Consider the following 25,795-nt stretch of genomic DNA (forward strand, 5'->3'; position numbering starts at 1 on the left):
CTGGATAACTTTCCTGGATAAGAGAGAGTTCACCAACTTCAAGCAAGAACACGTTCTTACAAAGCTAAGCACAACTCATGCACTTCATAACATCCAGATGTCCCACAAGCACTGGGCAGAGACAGACCTCACTGGAAGGTAATCTGCAGCCACCGCATCCCAGAAGGACAAACAGAAATGCTCCTGAACCAGCTCTTATCTCAGCAGCAAAGATTTACTATACCTGGTAAATAACCATTCTACAGAGAGCAAAACTTGTGGCCCTAAAAATATAGATGTCTATGTCAAACCGTACCATTTGAACCTCACCTGTAACACACTTTTCTTTAAACTTCCAGGTAACTACAGCTTAAATTTCTGTCCTCCAATTCTGGAAATCCTGACATTTTCATTTAACAGTACTCACAGCAGATCACTAAATCCAACTGAAAGCAGTCCAGCTTTCACACCTATAGCAATTAGATAGATCAACACAATGGGAAAGGCATTACAACAGAGGTGTGATGATGGAAGGACCAGCACAACAGTAAGGTGCTACAAAAGAATGGAAGAGTGCTTACCTGTATCAGAAGATGCCAGGTTTACAGGGAAAAGTACCTCACTTGATGAGGGACCTCCAGAAGGAGATCCTTCCCCAGTGGCAGTCAGCCCTTAAATGGGGTCTGAGAGAGGTGCAGCCAGGCTGCATCCCTTCCTGTCACACAGCTGAATTGCCTTCACCTGTGCTCCCAGGGCTGAGACGGTCCTTTCCCCAGGTGCTCAATCATTGCTTCAGGCCGTGATTAACAGTTCCCATACACAACTTTATCTTTATTTACACCTCTTTATGAGTAGCCCATTTCTAAGGGTGCTGAGCACTTGGCACCTCTGAAAAACCAAACCTTTAGACACCATTCCTCTCCTGACTCAAGCAGACTGAGTATTTCAGACAACTTGACACACTTTGCTTTCAAGTCAAAATCTGCCCTGTCCATCCTTAGCTCTTTCTGACACACGTCTCACCAGCTGCTGCCTAACAGCTGTGTGGTGACCCAGAGATCACAATGTCTTCCCTTCAGGATGAGCATATCCCTTTCCTTACTGACAGTCCCCAAGTAACACACGACATTCCCATTAGCTTTTGTTAACATCTACATCAGAGCAAGCCAGAATCTTAAGAAGATTAACCTCTGTCCCTTCTAACCATTCCTTAACTTTTATTAGAACATTTTTGGGGATAGTTTTGAGGGCTTTTTTCCTCCTTTGAATGGATACAGAAATTTCTGTGATGAAAGCTTCAGACTTTTTTAATTAAAAACAAACCAGAACAAAAAAAGCCAAAAAACCCCAACCCTGTAAAATTATTTTCCTTAAAGAAACTGCCAAAACTCTAGGAATCAAATTATAGAACAGAAGCAGATGTCACCATTGCAGCTTTACCTACTCAGGAACCTGCACGCCTCTCCGAGGTGATGAGTTGATGGGAAGCAGTGCAGTACTGCACTGAGGAGGGAATTTCTACTTGGATTTAATGATCTTGGTGAAAGCGAAGCTTATGAGCACATGCGATGGGTTTCTGTGCTCTTAAAAGCTGGAAAATAATTCTTTTGCCTACTGCTGAATAACTCCTATGTACAAACCCACTGCCACCTAAAAAAGAAAAAGAGCGATGAGTTTGTGCCCATGGTCAGAACTGTTATGGTTAACTACTTGCAGTACTGCTGTAAAACATACCTACAAAAAGCCAAATACTTGTAGGCAAACCTTTGCTATCCAAGAGTCTGCATTTCCACTCAATCATTTTTGAGGAATCTGTAAACTGGAAAATACTTCAGGGCCAGAGGGCTTCATTTTGGCTGCATCTTTCACTTAGGATACGTTTTTTGCTTTTTAAATTGACAGACATTCTTCATTCATGAGCCCCATTGTTTTAATGGTCACTGACTTCAGGGAAATAAGTCTCTGTTACATTCAGTAACTGCTAACCCCATTTATCCGACCAATAAATAATCCCTCACCCTCTACTCCCTCCTCCTCAACTCCTAGGTTAATACATTGCAAAGTCTTGGCTCTATGCCTATTTAATCTTGGTAATAATGATCAAAACCAGAGTGCACAGATCTCAGTTCTCTGATTAGGATCACCATCCAACTATACAAACTGCACGCACTTCATTATAGAAAGGAGGTTCTGCCAGAGGTTGCCAGATTCTATTGGAAATTCTACATTTCTCAGCATTTAATATTATCATCAGCAGTTTAAATCCCACTGGACTTAAATGGTAAATTTAGTTTATTAGCTTTTTTCATTGTTAGAGGCAAGTGAGGAAGTGTTTTGGTTTTCCTTTTTCTTTTTTACACTAACTTATGTCAAGAACGATGACTCCAAGAACTCATTGCACAGCAGAGAATGGAGGGCGGTTACTGCATTACACCTTACCAGTGATCAGGCCCTGTTCCTCCTCTAACAAATAAGAAATGCTGGTGAGGCTTTGTAGCCACACATCGTAGGAAACCAGATAGCCCACATTTAACGTCTGCCTCACTGACTTTGAGTTCTATCTCTTCGGAGCTGTTTGTAGAATGTATTAAGGAGTCCACTCACAGAAACCATGACTCGACTCCCACCTGTGACAGTGGCCAAACAGCTACTGACCCAAATTGCTCTGCCTAAGGGTTTCATTGCCACGCTCATGTGACGAATAGCCAGTTTACAGGTGTACAGCCTCATTGCTCACAGCAAGAAGATGACATATTGATTTACACCATCCCACTGCCATCAACATGTCTGATGTGCAACAACAGTTATAATTTAAACAACGATTAAGGTCCCCAAACAGTGGGTAAAGAAATGACTTGCTGCAGGCACGTTGCTCCCATTCTACAGTAAATTTGACCTTCCAACATATGTGGGAAATCCAGGATTAATTTGGTTTCAGTGCACACTCAGTGGCTGATTCCTCTGCAGATGGTGAATTTGCTGGCCAGCAGAGCCTTTTCTTCCAGCACATCTTCTTCTGATGTGCTGAAAGACTGGAAAAAATAAGATCTGGTCGTTCAAATGCATTTGTATAAATGGAAAAATGTAATGATATCATTTTAAATAATGCTTTGTCATCACACTGCCTCAAATGGATTAAAATCAGCTTAGAGGCTTATTCTGTTTTGCAGAGTCAGTGCCAGCAAGGGTCACGATGTGGATGAAATACCTTGGCAGCCTTGGCTGCAGGTGGCTTGACGTACCCGGGTTTGTGCTGATCATTACACAGCCTGACTCACGACCACTTTATAAAACTAACTGTTTTCCTTATCAATCAATTACCCTAATGAGAGCAACATGCCTTTCTACTGAATGTCCAGGAACATTCAGATGTGCAGAAATGATTTTTCTGTACAGGGAGAAAATGCCAGGCAAATCTGATAGAGGATTGCTGGTTGCAAAGATATTACATTCCTACTTGTCCTTTATGAAAACTGGCAGCTGAGCAGGGAAAAGACTGAAGAAAGGACCTCAGAAGGAGATTATCTTTCCATAGACATCAGAGAATCCTCACGGGTACACAGACTTGAGATGACCAAAGAAAGGCTTGGTTCGCTCTGCTACCCAGATTTATTTTTAACTAATTTTCTCTCTTCTTCAGAACACCACACAACCCCTTCCTGTAGGAACGTCTATGGTGTGGAACGATACCGTGCAAAACATTGCCACTGTCTCTGCCCACGGCAGATACGGAGTTTCTTGGTACTGCATGGCAAAGTGGGCAGAGAAAAGTGGGCAGGAGCTGATGGAGGAGGGATTTGCCCGTGCACATGGGTTAGAAGGCATTTAATGAGTCACAGAAAATAATGGCTTTACACAGTAAAAGCATTCCCTCTCCCTCCTTCTCCCCCCCTGCTTTTCCACATAAATTATGTGAACATATCATCAAAACATGATGATTTTTATTTTCATAAACGGGGCCATATGTCAGCTAAAACAGAAAATGTGTGCTGAACTGTGATGTGGGTTACATGATACACTTTAATTGGATGTCATTTTAATGTAAACAGCTTTACATAAAACTCAGCCTGAAAGAAAACTTTTTAGAATTGTCCAACATGGGCTGCTCCAACAACTCGATGCTGCCTGCGACTTTCGTGTCGCCTATTCAGCCAGAGGATACCCATCCCAACGGGGCTGCGTTCTGATCCACTGCATCAAGAGCAGCCAAAGAGACCACGTTGGGGGTACCCTGAATCCAGAGCCAGGGCAGAAGGCTTTTTTTTTTGCACAGACATCACCTTTGCATAAGTTTTCCATGTAGGAAGATAATTTGAAATAAAAAAGCTTTACTAATGCTGGTAAAACATCAACCACGTACACTTGTCAACTCGAACACGTCTGCATCTGCTAACAGATACCTCAGTGTTAGCACAGTCATTTTGACAGGTAAATGCAGGAGGAAGCAGCCACATCACCTGCTGCTCTGCAGCCAATGCTAGCTAATGCATTTCTTTGATGCCACCACGCTCTGCTACCACTGCCATGCTCAGAACGGGACCTTTTGAAGGATCCTGACAAGTTCCAGTAAAAATGACAGCTGACTTACCACCCTACAAGAGCAGACTCTTATTTTAGAAGCATTTTGCCAGGGTTTGTGGTTAGAAGCATTCCCTACATGGTGTCCCACTGGAACCCAAGGTCTGCTTTGCAGGAAAACTACCAGCAATCATTTCCTAACGTGCACCTTCCTTAGTAAGCCCGGCGCACCCCAGAGCCACGGCAGAGCAGTACAGGACGCTCTCTGAGCCCGGAGCCCCCCCACAACGAAAGAAGCCTCGTGCCTCTCCCAGAGCCATCTCACACGTTTCTGGATTACGCCCGGACCACCAGCACAGTCAGTGGTGAAAAAGGGGAGCGGCGTTATGTTACAGAGCGCTTCCTTGCAGTTCCTGTTACTCGTTATTGGATGGCATTATGGCTTTTGTAACGTCGGCAGCGTAAATCAGCAGGAGGAGGCTGAATAGAACGTTCCACCCTTGCCTCCTGATGAAAATTCCCATCCAAAGAAGGGATAAAATAATAAAATAGTTTTAAAGAATCACTTTTTTTCTTTGGGTTTATTTTGGTTTAATTTAGCGGAATGCATAAAAGGAGGATAAAAAAAATCCATAAAGCCAAGAAAACCACAAAATCCCCTTAAAAAATCAGATTTATGTTCAAGTTTGAAATGGCATGAACAGACATTACAAACATCATCTCTGCTTCAGTCAGAGTAATAAAAATAGTCATACAAATTAAAAGTCCATAAAACCTGAAGATGACTCTTTCTGCAGACCGGTTGGCTTGCGCTGACTGCAGAATTTGGTGTTCAAATGTAAACAGCACTGCTGGCTCCTCACGTGTTGCTGCCACTCAGTCTTGCCACAGGCAGATCAGAAGGCATTAACAGGGGAAGTGTTTGTGTGGCTGCTCCATGGGCCAGGGGACAGAAGACATCGGAGGGACACCTCCAGAGTGATGTGCCTTTTGCTGCTTTGCAGCATCACAAGGAAAACTCAGGGGAAGTTTATTGCTGTAAAGCATCATTTTGCACATTTACATCTGCTGAGATGGAAATAACCTTTAAGCGCATATTGTGGAGTGAAGGAATGTTTCAGAATGTGTTAATTTTCTGGCTGTACTGAAGTGGGCATCCACTATCTCAGCCCATAAGATACAAACAAAAGGCAAAGCCTCCATGGTAAAACTGCTGTGGCTGCAGCAACACAAATAAAAAAGAATCCAAGACAGAATGACCTTTCGTGAAGAAGATGTGGGATCTGCTACACCTGAGCAGGGCAATGGCAGCCCTGCAAGCCCAGTGCAGGGCATTTGTCACATACAGGAGTGCCTGCACTTATTTGTGCAGCACTATCCAGCTGCCTGTAGTGCAGCAAGCTGCTCTTTCTTGCACCATCCATCCTACCCTCTAGTCAGATTATTTAAACAAAAGCTTATTTGCAACTGTAGAATATGAATCCTGTGCACAAATGCTCTTTGGGCAACAGCTCACCAGAGATGGCTGCTGGCCACAATATTTGTGTCGGAGCCTGCAGCAGTCATCCCACATGGGCTCTGTCCCAGCCGTGGTGTCAGAGCTCCAAGGGGAGGCATTCTGTCCTGCTCCCTCAGCACAGCCGTGGCGGGACACAGCCCTACTGTCCTTTTATATACCTTCTCTGCTAGGCAGTGGGATCCAGCATCCCTTAGTCAGCAGCTGCTAGGGATGTAAAGCCCTCTCAAAACCAGGGCTAGGGCCCATTCTGCAGCAGATCACGTGAGAGGTCAATTCAGACGCTGCAAAATCAGCTCCTTACCATTACCTTAGAAGTACAGGAGAAAACAATACGTATTAGGGCGATGGCTGTTCATCCCTGCCTGTCTCCCTCCCACACTCACCTGCAGTAAGCAGAAGAGAACAGGCAGATTGAACAGGTGTTACACGTGCCTGGCAGCAGATGAGTGGTTTAAACCAGCAACTCGGTGCTCGTGGTGAGGACTGCATGTAAAACATGATCTTGGTTCAGAGAATGCATACACCCTTTGAGCAAAAACTGGGAAGGGAGCAGGGGTGCATATGTACACTCACACACATGTGCATACATATACCTATATATACACACAGGAATACATCTATGCTTTAAAATATGCACAGAATGAAGTACAGCTGCCTAACAAAATTACCAAACTGTTGTGTCTGTTACAGCCACGCTGCCAACCTGCCAGCATGCATTCCACCTTTCACAGAGGACTCAGTAAACGTTTCAATTGGAATCTAAGACCCATAATGAAGGGATCAATAGCAGTGACATATTATGAAACTTTCGTTCCCTTTCCCCCCCCTCCATCCCAGCAATAACTGCCAGGCAATCCTGGCAATTTCACAAGCACAGCAATGATTTCGCTGGCAGATTTCAGTGGATTATTGTGGCCAATTTGGAAAAGCACTCTAATAAGCATTACTTTCCAGAAACCAATATAAATCTGGAAGAGCGGATTATTAAACCCAGGGAAACTACAACAAAAGACATTAATTGCATTTTTGGAAAGACCTTTTGAATTAAATTATTACCTGCTAGTTTATAAGACAAATATATAGATAAAAACCACTACCGCGACAAGAATTTATTTATATTGGCTATATATGCGTGTGCTGCAGGAAATTTATCTGTAAAGATAATTCACACACCAACATTCTGCTCCTTTATGGCATATACGCAAGCAGTACATGCTCTTATATGTCTGAATATGTATCCTCAGGCAATTAGGATTAGGTTATTTACCCTCACATACACACACACACACACACACACACACACACACACACGCACACGCACATAAGCCAAGTAGAACAAAAGATCAAAGGTAGGATGTGATTGCAATGAATGTGTCTGTGTATTGGTATGCATATTTCGAGGTTTCTAGATGGTCTCACAGCAGAACACAGCAGTTTCTCAAACTGGATCTACAGGAATTGGAAAGATACTTCTCATTTGCTGCTTTTGCATAGCTCTGAAAAATCACAGCCTGCTCCAAAGTCTATTCAGGTACAAAAGGTTTCTCTCAACACCAGTGAAGGCTGGATTGGGCCATTAATGCCGAAGGGTCCCTAAAGGAACAACCACAGGCTGTTTTGGAAGCCCTAAGGCCGGGTGCCTGAAGGATTCATCCCACTGTTGAGTAACAGTTTTGAAAACAAGATACTGTATTCCTACAGTACCACAATGTAATCTTGACTTTATTTTCCCTGTTACAAGACTGTCAGCTTGTGTACACGCTCCTCAGATATTGTGTGTTTATCTTTCCAAACAGGTAAGGAGGGAAGGAGAAACCCCTTCCCTTCAAAGCGAACTGAAGTCCTCACTGCAGGACTTGGTGAGGCAGCAGGAAAGCAGAGTTACCAGCAGGCATTTAAATAGCTCAGAACACGCACCTCGCGTATGACAAAAACCGGCCACAGAGACAAAAACGTATTCTAACAACTCAAAATCAGAGCTAGCTTTTCACACTCGGGTATTATTAATGAACAGACCAGGAACAAACCCAGGAAGCCCAGCTCCGAAAGAACTACGGCGCAGAGCACCGCTGCTATCCAAACAAAGCAGCAGGGCTGCGGCTGAGCCCCAGCACTCCCACACTGACACGCAGGTACAACACGCACCCTCTGCTTTTAGCACCGAAGGACAGCCAGCCATGGGTCGTGTGCTCCACGTGACACTTGGCTTTCAGTGGGATATGACTCGCTGTAACAACAGGCTTCAATGTCTTTGTACTGCTTTGCCCTGAACATTACTATAATGTGCAGTCACCACTGAATTCACTGAGAAAACAAAACTCCTGGATGATTCCTCCCAAGCTGAGTCACCAAACTGAATCACCCTGTTTTCAAACACATTGAGAAACTTACGGAGAGCAGCGTTCAGAGATGCCGTATGATGGAGCAGTGTGGAGCACAGTGAAGCCCAGGGTAAGTCATCCACCTCTGTAACAGAAGCACTCAGCATCTCACCAACAGGAGTTTGATTATTAAGCTTGTACCATATAGGCCAGCTGTGTTCCTGTTTCTATGTGGTCAGTGGGAATTTTGCTGTCAGCACCACTGAAATCTGCCTTTAGGGACTGGCGCAGGCTGTGAGCTTGCAGCTGGGCAGGCTCTGTGCAGGTGCACAAGGGATGGAGCCCCTGCCTTGCACAGACAGCTCTGTGTGCTCACTGGCTGCCCGAGAGCAGGCAGGGCAGCACGGTGCCAACACAGGACAGGGGAGCAGCACAGTAGCTACAGCCCCAGCTGGGAGCCACGGAGGCCACTGATCTACTCCAGCGTGTACAGACACTGACTGGCCTCTCCTTCCCTTACACCAGCCCAACAGTTAGATAGCTAAATGATGTGTCCATTTCTATAATAATATTATGAAACATTCATCACAATTTATCAGAACCAGACTCGGGTCATGACTAAAGCCACTGTACGCTCATAAATGCAGCAAAGAACTTGAAATCAGTATTTGAAGGCTTTCCGTTCTTCATCTTTCATAATCCAAACTAAAGTTGGCTACAGTCAGTCCTGGAAATTAGACAGCTGTGCTATAGTTGTTTACTAGCAACTCGTTTAAGCTGAATTTGCCAGTATTCTACTAATGACATTTTCTTAGGTATACACTGGTGTCTTTGCATGGAGAGAAAGAGCTGAAACAATGACAACACCTTCAGTGCAACACTGCAGTGGAAAGCACTCACTTGACTACATGGGTTGCACTGTTTTAAGGTGCCTACTTTGGAGGCTGGATTTTTCTGCTTGAAATGGTTCCTGGGCAAAGCGCTGTAGATTCAGACCGACACGCTGCCATGTTTTTATGACAAATATGGTTCTGTTTAGGCTACAATTAGAAGCTTTCACAATTTGCCTGTGGAAGACTGAGGCTGAAAACTCCAGTCAGTTTGTTTACTGTGAACTGAAGTAACATCTATCTTGGTAAAGAAACTTGTACAACAAAAGAGCCTCCATCATGGTAAGACCTGAGAGTTTTCCTTCTAAAATCGTAGGGCTGTCACACCATTCTTAATGCACACCAATTCACAAGGCTGTGAGCCATGTATTGTTTTGGAGCCACGGGGGTAAATCAAATTATTATGAATGACACTAATGATCCCATACTTGCCTGAACATAATGCATGGTATATAGCCTTACCTTCAAGGAATTTTTTTGTGTGTGTAATTGGTATAAATGGCTCACTCCCTCTCTTTTGTTGATTTTACAAACAAATGCACCCAGGTACAGAGTCTGCCTTTTCCAGGTTAGTTATGTAAGCCAAACCAGCCATGCCTAGCATGTGAGAAGCCCAGGGTAAAGTGTCAGAAAGACCCATGTGCAATAAACAGCCCCCCATAAAATGCATACAACAACCCTGTCCCGGATGGACCTTCAGCAGCAGAGCTGTGTCAGTGGATCCTCAAAGCCATCATTTAATAGAAATGTGGAAATGTGGAAGGGCACACTGACTGGGATGGGTTTGTGTTTTCACAGATGCAGATCTAAATGCAGTTACCTGAGTGATCAGGGTCTGCTGTCCTTGGGCAAAGCACGAGTCAACCAGGAGCACAACATACAACAAATCAGGGCCTATGCATTGAGAGAACACAACCATCACAGACTCTCAAAAATCCAAATGGTTTCTGAAGAGGCCTTGCACTTTTCTCTCCCAGAAAAATCACATCCCAACTGGCAAAAACTGGCAAATTTCCACCAGCCTGTGGGTCATTAACTCCAAAAAAGGGCAGTTTCAAAACCAGTTTTGTGTACAATGTTGGTTTCTGTCAGCGTTGCTATAAACAATCAAAATCAAAAGTATTTGGGATGATTGCAATGCCCACTTTTTTCTGTTGCCATTCAGAGATGTGCTTCAACACAGATTTTCCTAAAACAATATACACATGTCAGAGCCTGTATGTGACAAGACAAAATATTCAAAACAAGCATCATCTACCTTCTAAGTTTGCGCTTTTGGTGCCGCACAAACACAGTCCCCTGTTGTCCATCAATACCATTAAAGCAATTCTTAAAGGAGGTGCTTTCACCTGCTAAAGAGAATGACTCATTTGGAATGGCTGGTGCAAATACTCAGACCAAACAGAGCTGGTGTGCTCTGCACATCCTGATCAGCAAACAAATACCTCTGCAAGGAACCTCAATCCATGTCAAATGCAGCCAAAGCACAGAACAGTCCCCAGGGCTTTGGGATCGATGCACAGCAAAACATCAAGCTTGAACCAAAACTTGAATTTCACTGCCTGAAGAAAGTTAAACCAGGAATCTTCAGGTGAAGCTGCTGTGCTCAACAGCCTTTATCTGTCCAAACAGCCAACAGAAATAAACCATCTGTATATCTCAGCACAGTCATTTCTGGCACAGTGTTTTATGCAGTACAATAGTATTCACTGGAATGAATAGCAAACCTTTATCTAGAAGAAACACTTTGTTCTACAGAGGTCAAATCTGGTAACAACAAAACAAAACAGAAGGTATCTTTCATGGTAAATCAACTGCTCTAGCCAGACATCCCTGATTTCATACTTGCCAGGTGTAAAGCAAGCATTCAGTTGTGAAATGCTCCGATAGTCCTGCCTGCAAGGACAGGAGGACCCCCAACATGGGGGCTGCCCAGCACCATCTCTGCACATTCACTGTCCCTCACTTCTTCATAGCAACACCAGGAGGACAAAAAACACAAATAATACCTTTAGAGCATAGACATCTGAGGGCTGAACATCTACTCGGATGACTGTTAATGTAAGTCTGTCTCTCATATCTAATGACACAATGGATTTTCACAGAACAGCAGAAATCAAGATTTTCTACAACATATTTTCCAGCTGTTCAGACAGCTTAGCTCATATTCTTCACACAGTTGGGCACCAAGTATTTCCACTGTGAAACTGTTCCAGCCCAAGATACACCTCATAGTTAGAAAGCTTTTACTGAAAGAGGAGATTTCAATTTTCCTTTGCTTGGTTATGCCTGATCACCCCCACTTATATTCTCTGCTCTCTTCTAAACAATCCCTCCCTTCCCTTGTTCTCTACTCCCCGGCCCTTAATTCCTTTAATCTTTCTTTACAAGACCATCTCTCTGTCCCCTTAATCATTTTTTAATTTCCCATCCTTTAGGCGGGTGCCAAAGATGTTAACATGAAAGATGGATGCTTGCCACAAAGGAACAGAACTCCTGAAACTCCAAAACAGCTGAAATCATGAGAACTTGCAGGCCATTACCCCATTATGTGAACGGTATTTTTACAGCACCAGAAATGAAGTAATGCAGCTACAAATATTCATGTTTCAAACGTGCTGTCATTCCAGTGGCCCAGCTACAAGTTCCCTGAGAGCAAGCAATGGAAGGTTAGAGATACACAGTGCAGAATGCCTGCGCTTCAGAAAGGTTCCTTCCACACCAATCCCTTCCACTTTGTCCTGTGTTAAAAAGTCTTTCATTTAAGAAGTTCTAAATTTGCTCCTTTTCAGAATCCACCTGTGAAGGAGAGATGACACAGAAGCCCTCACCTGTTTTTCTCCTAAAGCTAAAACAGCATCCTGCCAGAAACTTTGAAAAATATAAGTTCTGTCCCAGCTGAAACCAAAGCAGTATTTGAGGATATGCAGGAATAACTGTGATGCTTCTACATATTTTCACATAATCTTTTTTCTTCTCTCCCCATGTCATGTCTGACTAGAGAATTTATTGCACGGAGGCAAGTGGGCAACGTGTCAAGCAGTAGATGTGGTTTTGTTGAGAACACCCTGCACTGAGTCAGGTCTACTGCTGGTTTTCTCAGAGTGCAGCAAGCCCCCCATGGCAGATCTCTTCCCAGACCCCTTCCTCCTGCAGTACCAGAACATGTTTTCAGCCATCACGATTTGGGTCATCCCAGCAGTAACCTCATGGGCCTTGTTCTATGTGGAGACAGCGTGCTTGAGATCTGCGGGGAACTGGGCTGAGTCTGTATCCCTTTACAACGGACAGCAAAGCAATTTTCGCAGCTGGTCAGTTACTGCACAAAGGCAGACAGAAGTAGTTGCACCCATTCTGCAAGTCGGGGAAAACAGAGCTGGATTTGTCTCGCATCCGTTTGGAAGATCCTGACTCCAAGTTGTAGTGTTGGTACTGCATCTTTCTCAAAGGCACAGACATAAAGGTGCTCTGTGCCTCTGGCTGTACTGAAAGGATTACTGTCACGGGACATGATACCTGGGACTGCAGAGGCTGGGCTCTGTGACCTACAAGGCCCTACTCCATCCTCCTCTCTCTCTCACTGAAACAGAGTGAAATCATATCAGCATGGACACATCAGATTAGCTTTACAAGGCTCCCACCAGCCTGACATTCATCAGCTTTCCAATCTAATAGTAACACAATAGCCTTTACAAGCGCAGGCTGAGCAGTGTGCCGGCAGCCCGGGCCCAGGGCTGCAGCAGAATCGCTACCCAGGTCCTACCCAGGCCTTCTGCAGCTCAGTGCGGGCATTGCCAGGGCCTGGCAGCCCTCCATGCAAGGGTTAAAGGAAAGTTGTAAGCAACGGTTCTAAAACGCTTGGAAGAATCTCCCTGAATCAAAACCATTTCATGAAAGGCTCTCTGCCAGGCAATAAAATATTTTTGATGGACTCTTATTTTATCATTACCCATGTAAGAAAAATGTATTGCAAGAATCCCAACACAATTCAGGGAAGTAATCACTTGCAGATTTAGTAGGCATTCTCAATTGGCAAAAATGAAAGATTTATTGTAGGGATGATGAAACAAAGAGCAGTTGTGCAAACTTTACTGAGCTGGATTATGAGAACATGCTTTTTCCATTTCCCACTTTTAAATGCCTTGGATGCTGTTTCAAAAGAAAGATCAAGATCAATTATTTAACACTGCAGTTACACTGTACCTGAGCGAGCATCTCCTCACACGTGTTGTCTGTACACAGCAATGAAAGGAGAATGAGGGAAGACACCGCCACAGACAACAGCAAAATTTGGAATAGAATTCATATTGTAATGTAATGACAACGTTTTCTTTGACAGTCGCTTTTCTCATCAGGAAAGGTCCACAGCCTCACAGTGACTCTCAGACTTCCCACTTCGTCCCCACCTGTTCTGCCAGGGACTCCTCCGGTGGCTGCTGGCACTCTGTGCCCTGCTGGACATGTGCACCCTGCTGTAAATTCAGGGTTCCTTTACAGCTGCACAACCGTAATAAGGGACAGAAAGTAGCAGAGTAATTTGTCTGAATTTAACTGCATCGGGGTGCAACGGCTTCCACTGCAGTTCTTCTGCTGAACACAGGCAGAAATGGGAAAGAGCTTTGAGATTCTCAGCCGACAGAACCACGAGAGATGCAAACTGTCATTACGGACGCATTACACTGTTGGCCTCACTACCTCACCATGACTATTCACCCTCACTCTGCTCCAGAGAGACTTACTTCATTGTATTTGTATGAAAATGGAGGTATAAGGTCAGCATTTCCACAAGAGCTCATGAAATGTCAGTAACTCTATTATACACCGTCTGCTTCGGCAGAAGGAGCATCTCATCTCCAGAGGTGCCCTGTTTGAGCTGGGGACAGCCCGACAATGGCTAACTGAGCTCAGGCTTTGCTTTTGAAAATCAAGTTCCTACATAGCTGGTTTAAACAGCACATGCTTTCATTACTGCGTCAGCTGGGCAGCTTGCTAATGGAGCCAGGGAAGGTTTCAGGATGCGGCCCATCGTGAGGCCCAAGCCGACACCGACACCCCGTGTTGTGGAGCGATGGCTTTTTATTTCTCACCTGATTGTTAAGGCCAACTGGGGCTGCTCTGCCCTGAAGGAACAAACAAACGCATCGCATTTAGAACTGAGATCCAACCGCATAAACGGCTGCATAAAGTTTTTAATGCGCACTAAATTCCTCTTTCTCCCCTGAGACTGCACTATACAGCCTTTGTGCTGCCTGCAAATGCAGATTAACATTTTTATTAAATGACATATGTTTCACTAATACGGAGTATTAAAATGTATTGGCCTAATAAGAACCATTAATGAGTATATCGTTGGCACGGTTTTTAAACAATATTTAATTTTACTGCTTTATAATTCGACCGAGCCCTCTGCCAGGTGATCCAAGCTATTTTCTTTCTGAGGTTAATCGCTGCTCAGAAAGGCTACATCACCAAGAGCTCAGAGCAGCCCGTGCCATTTATAATAACTCCCACAGAACACATACACAGAAATAAAATAAAGCCAAGCACTTAACCTCAAGAACACAGTCACAAAGACTGCTTAAAATTTTAGAACTTTCAAGCTTTCCACCTTCTAAAAGGTAAGGTTAATAATGCTCAGGTGCAAAATCTTAAATAATGAAATTCTAGGGAGAAAAAATCCTCTGCCAGTGCTCCCAGGTAACTGCGAGCTGCCACACACCACTGAGGGCAGCCTGCCTCCCCACACCTTCTGGAGACATCTCACCCTAACAAAACAATGCTGGACCCATCTTTGAGTGCTCCTGGGGCGTATTAAGACGTTCCTACAGGAAGCAGACAGTTACACTTACTGCTCTCCAAAGCTTATGGCCTGGGTGTACCACTCGATCTTTACTATGCAGATTCATACAGCGAAGCTGACGGACAATTTAGTTCCAGACAGGATGCACAGTTGAAAAAGAAACCTTGTCACATTTTTGTTAGATGGGAAATGGTGAACCACAGAAATCCTTAAGTTATTGCAAACCCAGTACTTAGAGGCTGGAAAGCCTTTCACTTTTTGCATCCTCAGATGTGAGTATTTGATACAATTCATTGATCTGCATGGCAAAGAAAGTGATCTTGTGGTGCAGCTGGAATGAATTGGGAGTTAAGAGCTGCTTGCAAAGTATCTTCAAAAGGTGATGCCCCGTGAGAGGTTTATAGGCCTGTGCTGAGACGGGGGTTTGAATAAATCTACGTGTGGACTATCATCCAGAGCCAGGCCACAGCAGAGCTGGAAATAATTCTGTGTCTTAAAACGAGAAGGAATCATTAACTGAGTTTTGTGGGACAGTGAGATAAAGATAAAAACATGGTGTCGAGATGTCATTTTTGTGTGCAATCTGGGCAAAGGGAAAGGAAGGGAGCCTAGCAAAATCTGCTAAAAAGACCTGGGAGCGATGCCTAAAATTCTGTCTGGCAGCCAGACATCACAGGTCACAACTAATAAATTTCAAGTTTCTAAGCTGGGCATGCTTAAGCCCATACGATCTGACAAAGAACGCGAATGACTTTAGCTCAGTGCGGAGCAGCCCTGATGGAACTCCCTCTCCTCTGTGCCACGGTAAGCCCAGCTCTGCAGTCACTGCGCAGAACCGTTTCCAACACAAAAATGTTTCTTTAGGGTCACGTCTGTCTATCAGACCACTGGCAGGTATTTGTCAAAAGCTCAGTGTTGAGCATTCCGACGCACCTCCGCTGCTTCGGGGGACAGCGGTTCGTTTTCCCTCTTGTAATGCTGCAGCTGGGGTTATGTTAATTGTTTTTTTTCATCAGGCAAATCAAAACACTGAAGAATGAAGAGAGAAGAAATCAGTTCAGGACGAGCTGAAATACAATTGTTTGGAGACTGCTCTAATGAAATAACGCTAAATAAATCAAAAGGGAGAGGTTTTACACGACGTAAAAAGCCTCTTTGTTCAACGCTTTTCATTCTGAAATGGAAAGTCAAAAAGATGAGTTAAATTACAGAAACGTTTCATTATTTCCAAAATAGTACACTGTTTAAAAAACGCCACTGGTAACAAAATCCTCCAGTCCCGTTCCCTGCTCCCCTATCATTTTGTTTTCCAAAATGAGTGTGATCCAGCTTCACTAACGACTTTCCACTCAAAACTGTTTTGCAATGATTCCGCTACTGGTTTGAAATGATTGGCTTTGAGTATCTAGTAAAAGCTCTGCTTTGGAACATGGAAATAACCATCCTCGTGCCACAAGTCCACCTAAACCACTCTGTCTGCTTTGCCCTGACACCTTAGCTTGAGGATATTCTGACTTCTAATAGTGGAAATTATCCAGTGCCGTGAGAAACCACAGCAGTACTAAATAATTCCATTCTATCCTATGACAGCGACTTTCAAAGATGTTGTGAATACTCACATAGTGAATACTCACTATGCTGTGGTGATGTCACTGCTTTATCTCAGAACGAACAGCGGTATCTACAAACAGCCATTAGCTCTGCATAAAGATACCAGGAAGAATGCAGCCAAAAAGAATTACTATGTTTTAACCAGGCTCCCAGTTACCGAATCATTTATCAAAAGTCAAATTAAATAAAACCTGATGGAATTAAATTCTCTTGTAAGCTAAGAAAGTATGAACTTGAAAGACCTTCCATGGAAGTCCCATGCTGTACCAGTATCCAGCACCCTTCTCTATCACCCTGCGATAAAGCAGATGCACTTCACAGAACGTCCTGAACATCCCTCCCAAGGTTCGTGGTGGGGAGCTGATAATCCAGAGGGGCAGACAGCGGCAGCTCTGCTCCAGCAGGCAGAACACTGAAGACACCACAACCCTGCACAGCGCTCCTGCACTACGCGTCCCGTCTGCAAAAAGAACAGTTCAGGTTCCTGTCCTACAGCAGCGAAGCACGGGACAAGCCCAGACAGAGCAAACTGCAAGATCTGCCAGGCTGGAGCTCTGCTGTGGATGGGAATGAATTCAAATTCACCAGCTGCTGCTGGTAAACTGACATGGTGACATTTAACAGCCTGCCCTCCAGTGTCGGTGTGTCTTTAAAGCCATTTGCACTGTCCTGTAGTCTGTAGCGGGTTTCATAAACAAATAAACACTGTGTTTTCACCAAACCACTGCTCAGCTGCCTACTTCTCCTCTAATCACAGTGCTTTTAATAGTGCAGTTCCTTGACAGTATCGGGAAATGCCATCAGAGAGACCTAATAAAAAGAGATCTGCAGTAAGGCAGCTTTGATAGAATGGATGTTTCCTACTATTGACTTCAAAGGAAAGAAAGTGCGCCTAATATTGTTTTGTTCAAGCACTTCTTTGGCATCAGCGCATGACACCATCCACACTAAGAGATGAAAACACCGCAGACTTCCACAATATTCCCTCCGGTCAGGCATGGAAACTTACTGTTTAGGTGAAGGAACTCCAGAGCATGCAAGCTCGTGCACACAGACCTCTCCTCCCTGCAGATGCAGGACTCCCTCAGACTCATCAGCTGTAGCCCATTGAGATCTCAGTACTTGCCCACCATGCCTTGCTGGACACAGGCTCCCTGCTGACTGCAGACAGAGTAATACTTGCTATCTTTTGGGAACCGAGATTCCCCATGGGTTTCCTCAGCAGCAGTAACACTAATGTGCTCAATAAGCCCCTTTTGCCCACAGGCATGATAACCACGGTGTTAGCTTAGCCCATGGTGTGTTACAGAGGCAGTGGGGCCTTCTGACACCCAGCTGAAAGTTTTCACAGGTTTATGCCATGTGAAACCACCTGCGTCAGAGGTGTACAATGAAAATAACAGGAAGCACAGCGGGCCCACTATCTCTGATGCAATCTGTACAAGGATCTGTTTCACAGGTAGAGTTGCCAATGGTCAGTTGGTGTGATGTAGTGATTTGAACGCAGGAGCTGTGCTGGTAAGCTGGAATTGCCCAAAGGTGCCTTCAGGTAAGTTACTCACCGTATCTGAGTCACCAGAGCAGTACCTTTAAGGCCTCCCCTCAGGGACTCAAGAGTTGACTGCCAAAAGCACAAGTGCTGAGTTTCACTGTGTACGGATGTAGCACCCAAATCACTGCACCAAGACCCAAACTGAATATATTGCATACATGCAAGAAGAAAAGACTCTGCTTCAAAGCCTTATCTACCTATGAAGAAACACAATGCCCACAGGCAGGGCCGAAACGCACACGGGAGGCATTTGTTTCTTTGAAACACATGAACTGGAAAGAACAACAGTGGCTGTTATCACTGCCCAGCTCCCTTCAGGGACGGCACAAATGTTACCATACCCAATTTCTATGAACAGAAATGGCATGCGCAGGAATTCCATGAAGGTAAATATATTTATCTTCTCTCACGTCTGTGAAGGCCTGCAACAGAGTTTCCCTGAACACATAAGCATGCAGAGATGAGAATTTCGTCTGCTGCTCTCTATGAAGCCACAGAAGTGCAAGAGGATAAGCTGATAAGCCGTGTTTGGATTTTTCCAAATCAAACAATTCCAGACAACGAAATCTACATTTACAAGCAGGGGCTTAAACCAAGGATGCAATATTTAGAGATCAGCGGGGTTCTACCCACCAAAGTACTGGAAGAACTATAAGGCAGCAAAAGATGCAGCTATGAGAAACCATTTTTTTTTAAATAAAAACCATTTAAGCTTGCTAATTTTTGCTGTCTCAGACAATCAAAATTCCAATTGTCTGGGACATCAAATCTAAAAAAGCATGAAATTAATCTTCAGAAGTTAAAGTCTTAAAGGCATTGCATCATTATTTTTGTTGGATATATTTTTGATTATAATGCAGATGAACCCCAAATTTAATAAAACTAAAATAACATGAGTTAAGTATGAAACATAACAGGATATTGCAAAGAGATTAGGTAGTTTCCTTCAGACTACTTGCAGAGCCCAAGGAAAAACCAAACTGAGGGACACAATGACGAGAAGGCACCACTAAATTAGAATATTTAACAGAGTATGAAAACAGTACACTCATAGTACAGGTTTTGGCAACGAAACACAGCAAGCAGAATATGCATCTGCAACATCAGTACTTCTCTGCACCAGATACTGTTTTGCTTGTCAACCGTCTGTAGTAAAGAGAGAAGCAGACTGGCTAAATTTAAACCAGCTGTAACGATGAGAGTGTTACAGTTGGACTGAAGGAAGCTTACCTCATGAAAGTATTGTGGAAACTGCTGTTGGAAAGATAATAAAAGGATTAACTGCAGTTTTAGTGAACCATTTACTTTTCAATCAAAACGTCTCATGTATTTCCTGTTCTCAAGTAGCTTGAATTCCAAAATTCCTTTGTCTATTACAGTACATAGTAGCAAAGCCTGCCATAAGAAATTAATAATTTTACATGGAAAAATACTTTTATGTATGGTGGTGGAGGGCTGCTTGCTGCTCGCCTCTCCCGACAGCTCGGTACCTCACAGCCTGTAATCTCACCGAGGGCTTAAAAAAACTACAATGGGTAACTGTGAATAGCAAAAGAAAATCTGCACTACAAGTACCAAGGGATGTAAAGTTACTTTAACAGAGCTACGGCAAAAATGAAACAAAATCTCAGGGCTGTATAGACACAGAATGAACTGCCTTCTAATTTGCAGGAATAACAGCACAATTATTACCACATCAAAAGAAAAGCCATCATTTACAATGACATGACATCACCGCACAGTGAAACACTGCACAGCAACCCTTGTTTAAAATGGAATGGAATTCACTGGGCAAATAATCTCCTCTTGATATTAATAACTTTAAGAAGCTGTGTTGCAGCTTTGGATCTTGTCCCTGCAAGATCAAGGTCTTTCCAGGGTACAAAACTAAGCTTGCAAAGAGGACATACTTTTTGTGTGCCCACTAGGATCCAGGTTTGCTCTGACACAGGATTGCAGCTTGTAACAATTAATACACTGATAACTGCTGATACCAGAGCGTTGTTCAGGGAACAGAAGAGTTAACGGCAAGTTCTGCAAGGTAAAGCTCCTAATTATGGCAGAGGCAATCCCATGTAGGGGAACAACTACACTGTCTGCTGGAATTACACATCTTTATGTGCTTACATATCAAGGCTATATACCTGTGCCACGAAGGCTATCTGCAATAGCTGATGTAAAGTTTTTTCCAACCTATTCATAATGTTGAGCCTTGTGATGTTATCAAAAGCCAGCTCTTTGAGGCAGATGTATGTAATTGAAAGGAGGAAGTTTTTAGCATTTGCTGGGATGTTACATGATTTAATGTCTCTGGTTTATCCAGTTTCCTGTAGGAATGGGAATGTAACATTAGAAATCTGCTATACAATACCTGTCAAGTACCTATTTTGCAGAGAAAGACAAAAGTTCCCTCACCCATAGAGTCCAGTGAATCTTTCAGCATGATGGTAAAGCTAATTGGGGTTTCATGTTTAAATATTTCTTTTAAGAACTGTGAGATAAAAGTGGGGAGAAGACCGATTTCATTAGAGATGGCTAAAAACAGTCAAACAAAAAAGAAAGCTAAAATAAAATCTGCCAGCTTCCACAGCTTAGTTCTGCTTTTGTTTGGTGAGAAGCAAGCAACATTCATTATTCTTGGATGATTTACGACCAAAACAAAGATATTTATAGGCATTTCAAAATCCTCCGTACTTTTAAATATGGATGGAGCTACTTCTGGAAATGAGCGAGTCGGCTCATTCACCCAAAGTTGAGATAAATAAGTAAGTCTTCAGAGACTTTCCATTTTATCTTGGACAATGTGGTGGTGCTCTCTAAATATCTGCATTGTTTCCAGCATTATTTGTGGAAATACCCACTGGGCAGTGCAGATCTTAAGATAACATTTTTCATTTATTCGATGGCAGTAAGAAGATAACGGTGCGATCACTTACAAAGAACATTTTCACCTTAAAACATTTTGTAAAACACTGAATATGTTTTTCCTTCCTTTTCCCTGCCACACCCATTGCAAGCCAGCAAGCTTTTCCCTGAACAAATAAAAAAAAAGCAAGCTTTTTATGAAAGCATGCTTTCCTATTGCTCCATACAAAGCTACAGCTTGCCATGGAAAAGTTTGTCTTCATCTAACTTCCTTACAAACATTTTCCATTATATCATTCTCTGATCAAAACATGAAAATAGACATATAGTCAAAAATTCTGCCTATCACCAACAACAACCTGCTGTCAGAGACATTTCCTTTGTTTGCACTCATCTGTGTGTGTGTGCATGTGTAAGTGCATGTGTAAGTGCATGCACGCACACGCGTGCGCATGTGGGTGTTACAAATAAGACTTTCCAAATTTCATGGCCCAATTTGGAAGCTTATGTCAAACTTGTTTTGCTTCATCTGTTTCAGTCAGGGTCTTATATCATTGTTGTCTCAAACATGTGGAAAGCTTAATGGAAGTCATTAACTTTTATTTTAGTTTGGCCATATTGTCATCATGGTGGGCAGATGCAGAGATGGTGCTATTCCCAAGATCTTCTTTTTGGAACACTGATGTTGTTTACATCTTCTTGATCAGAAGAGAACAATGGTTTTCACTTATTTTTAAAGCTCTGTTTCACAAATTAAAAAAGTCCCTACGAACCTTAGAAAATGTAATTGAAGATATTCCTTCTGTTCTTTTAACTGTTTAAAATCCTTAACAAGTTTATTTTTCTTTTCTAAACTACCAACGGAAACTTTTGCATTCACCAATCTGTGGGTTACTGTTCAGCTGAAGGAATGAAAAGAATTTCATTAGATGTGTTTTATGTTTCTCGATTAAAAAAGTCACCCGAGGCTCGGTGACTTGTTCTACGTTAAGTGACTGCTGTGTGCTTTGATCATCACTTTATTAATGCTTTAATGAATATTAAAATAACAAAGCGCTGTATTAAAAGTTAAGCTCTCGTATAAGAAAACAGAATCCCTTTTCCAAGAGCCACAGTAACTCTTACTCAAACACGTCCTTCTATATTAAGGTTTTCTCCAGTTCTCCTTTAGCCTGCTGCAGATTGTCACAGGAAAGCACAACAATCATATTAGAATAAGGTCGAAGAGAGAGCAAAAAAGAGAGCAGAGCAATGCACTTCTATTCCAACAAACATATTCCAGACTTACCATGCACTTGTTTGGTTTTTCTCCAGAATGAACCCTCATGTGAATCAGCAGTTTGTAACGGGCATTGAAGGGTTTATAGCGGCGGACGCAGCCTGCCCAAAAGCAAGTGAAGTCCTCTCCTTTCCGCTGGTCAATGTGCGTCTTTTCTATGTGTCTGACCAGTTCGTCTTGTTGGTCGTAAGTGGCACTGCAGTCAATCCACCGACAGACCTGCTTGCCATTGCCGAGGTCCTGCTCATCCCCCTCGCTGGGCTGAAGGGATTTTGGAGACATAGAGGCATGTAAGTGAGGCAGCGTCCCTTGGGTCTGGCTCAGCTGCTGGTGTAGATGGTAAGGAGGAGGCAGCCCTTGATGATGTCGGAAAAGATCAGTGGTGGAGGAATAATCGTCAGCTGGTTCTTGTTTTAGGAAACTCACCTTCTGTGTGCTGTGGGAGGTGTTTTGATGAGGAATGCTAGTACCATTCATCATAAGGCTGAGACTTCCATTCTCCTCGACTTGCTGCATTTGTATCTGCTCACAGTCACCTCTGTCACACTCAGTGGAAATAGGTACAAGGCATGCTGGAGGGGAGGGAATACTGCAAGGGTTTCCAGGCTGAGAGCAAGACTGGGGCCGAGAGGATTTCTGAGCACTGTGATGACTGATCTCCACGGGATGAGAGGAAATGCCAGCTGAATTAGTTCGCAGTCCATTCACACAGGTGACCAGTGACGTCTGTGATGTGCGGATGATAGCTGCAATATCAATTCCTTCGGCTGAAGACGGCACAACGGAGATGCATCTCTTCTTCAGGTTGCTTGCTTGTAGCCTAGCCGAGTGCTGAGGGGTGCCAAGTGACAACGGACTCGGGGAGGAGCTGTGTTCATTATTAAACAAGTAGGAAGACAGTGAATTTGTGAAGCTATTATTCATTAGGTCTATTTCGGGATGCAGACTACCAGAGGCTCTCAGCTCCATCCCCTCCGTAATCCTTCTGTGCGTGGAAGCCTCAGACAGAGCCTTATAATCACCAGGGCATTCTTGTTTAATGTGCTGAGCTGGGTGACTTCCATTCAGGCATGGAGCAGCAGAATCTACTGAGTCTTGAAATCTGGGTGACCTGTAATATAGTTTGCATTAAGCATCACTAACCACCACAGGATTTATCGTTTTTGTACAAGACACAGCATTTGTAAAGCCCTGGAGAATGGAAGCACTCGCTCTCTCCTGAACGTTGCTTGTCTAATGCAGCACTTACAACAAAAAATTCTGCAAAGCTTCCTCTACAACCCTTGTAAAGGCAGCATCGTTTTACACAGGATTAATTTTACACAGTGAGTTATGCACAGAACAGCCAGTCTCCCCACCGCCGCTACGGGCAGTTCATCAATCACAATCTAGGTTTTCAGTGCATAATAGATCGGGCAAAACAATAGCTGAGAATGAAGTTTGAGAGCTTTGGGCTTTTTTGAATTATTCAAATATCAGTATTTTCCTCAGAGTGCACTCGGAAAACTCCGTGGCAACCTTGTTCACACAAACCCAAAAAGGCTATAGCTGGATTCTGCCTACACGTGACAGAGATCTGTGCTTTGCTAAACTAAAAAAGAGTAAGATCTGTGGAGGAAATAAAAAAAGGCTTATGAATAAAGAACAGCTCATTTCAGCCAGTGGTCCAGAGCTGATGAGAGATCAGTCAAAAGATAACTAAGAAAAGTCCACAACAGGGAGATATAAACTGGCAGTCCGTATATTTTCATTTCCATTTTTCATATGATAATCTGCCCAGGTCTACAAGTGCTAAAGGATGCTTCTGCAGAAGTGACTTTCAACCTCCTTTGATGTGTGCTGAATCCAATCACTCAGGAAGCAGGAATCCCGCACAGATATTTCAGTAAAACTTCCAGGAAACATTTCTTTCTAACACTCCTCCAAGCAGTTAGCAATTGGCTTATGCTTTAAAATGAAAAAAAAATAAAATAAAATAACAATAACCTCAGTGATAAACGTTTACTGTGCATGACCCAACCGCCTGTTGTTGCTAAGGACCAGTGGGAGTACCTTAACATATCCCTAAAGTGTGGTTGGGTTTAACCTGTGGCTTCACCATGCAGCAACGTGCCAGGCCTGTAAGAGGAAACGGTACATGTGTGTGCAGGAAAGCTGTACCTGAGCTAATAAACCCTCCAGAGAGGTCCTCTAGGGCTCTTATGCTGAAATGTTCCACATAAATGAATTTTATGCTTTTTGATGCTATCACCAGAAAAGCTGAAGAAAACCTGGCCATTAGGCAACTCTGTGACGCTGCGGCTGACAGACCTGACACATTTCCAAGGGAGAAACATATATGCTTCAGATATTCTGGTCGTATTCATACATTAAACTGCAGAGCTGCAGAGTAAACAGCATTTATTTTTTGACTGAGATGATTTCATCTCTATTGCTTCCATCAGATCACCACAAACATAAGGAGCTGGGACCACTATTAACTCCTCGGTAACAGCTCCCAATTAGAAAATAAAAATAAAATTTGAAAAAGCTTCAAAAAGACTTCCTACTCATCAAAGGAAAGCTGTCAAACAATGATACCAGTCTGAGGCACACAGCTGGCAACATTACATCCAATGGTCACAGGTTTCTAAGCTGCAACAGTCTGCAGCCAGTAGGGCATGACATAAAAAACTTTAAGGACATGAGAGAAGTGAAATTCCCCACCGTTCAATGCTACGGAACAATCAGATCTTGCATTTTGCCACCAGAAGTTTAAAAAGATTACATTTAAAACTTTTAGAGGTTTCCATAATCCATTAGTTATAATTTCTCCCCTTAGGTTTGCACGGTTGGTCTCTGGGTAAACTCAAAGCACCTGGTTCTGCAGATGGTGAGTTTTAAAAAAAACACAACAGCATTCATACATTATTTTTTAACATTTACAGAACCACATGTCTGTAAAATATGTGGCATAAGCATTAGTAAAAACCCTCTACTGCACATGTTTGGGAAAGCCTGCCTTGCTAGGTTGTAGCTCCGCTGCTCTGTAGAAACTATGCTGCTTTAAAGGCTTTCTGAGAAAGGTTTTACAGCGTGCCATGCCAGGCACAAGATTTCCTACTATTTAGCTTCTTCTCTATGAGAACTCCTCAAAATAATTCAGTCTGTACCACAGCTTAGTGGTCCCAACGCCTCGGGCTAAAACAAACACAACACATTTCTCACATCACATAAAGCTAACACAATCCTTACATTTCAGCCCACGATAATTGGTGTCATACTACTAAGCTTTACGTAAAGCTCCCATCCTGCCAGAAATCCATGTGAGGAGTTCAAGCAGCAGTCAGTGCAGAGTACCTGCAGCATGGATTCAGATGTCCTTATCCCGAGAAATACGACATTCCCCACATTCCCACCAACATCAGTCTGCATTTCTAGCACAAGACCTTACTTAGAATCAGGACTGTGCTGCTGTGATG

General features: G+C 43.3%; 1 protein-coding gene across 6 annotated transcripts in view; it reads right to left on the reverse strand.

Annotated features, from left to right (window-relative positions):
* GLIS1 (GLIS family zinc finger 1) overlaps nt 1-25,795 on the reverse strand; it is a 172,612-nt gene that overhangs the window by 65,015 nt on the left and 81,802 nt on the right. For all 6 annotated transcript variants that reach the window (XM_046944912.1, XM_046944908.1, XM_046944909.1 and 3 more), the window contains exon 3: nt 22,344-23,445. In XM_046944912.1, the coding sequence (XP_046800868.1) occupies nt 22,344-23,445 (1,102 nt within the window). The remainder of the gene's footprint in view (nt 1-22,343; nt 23,446-25,795) is intronic.

This window comes from Gallus gallus, chromosome 8, assembly GCF_016699485.2.
Source record: "Gallus gallus isolate bGalGal1 chromosome 8, bGalGal1.mat.broiler.GRCg7b, whole genome shotgun sequence".
Classification (NCBI taxonomy): Eukaryota; Metazoa; Chordata; class Aves; order Galliformes; family Phasianidae; genus Gallus; species Gallus gallus.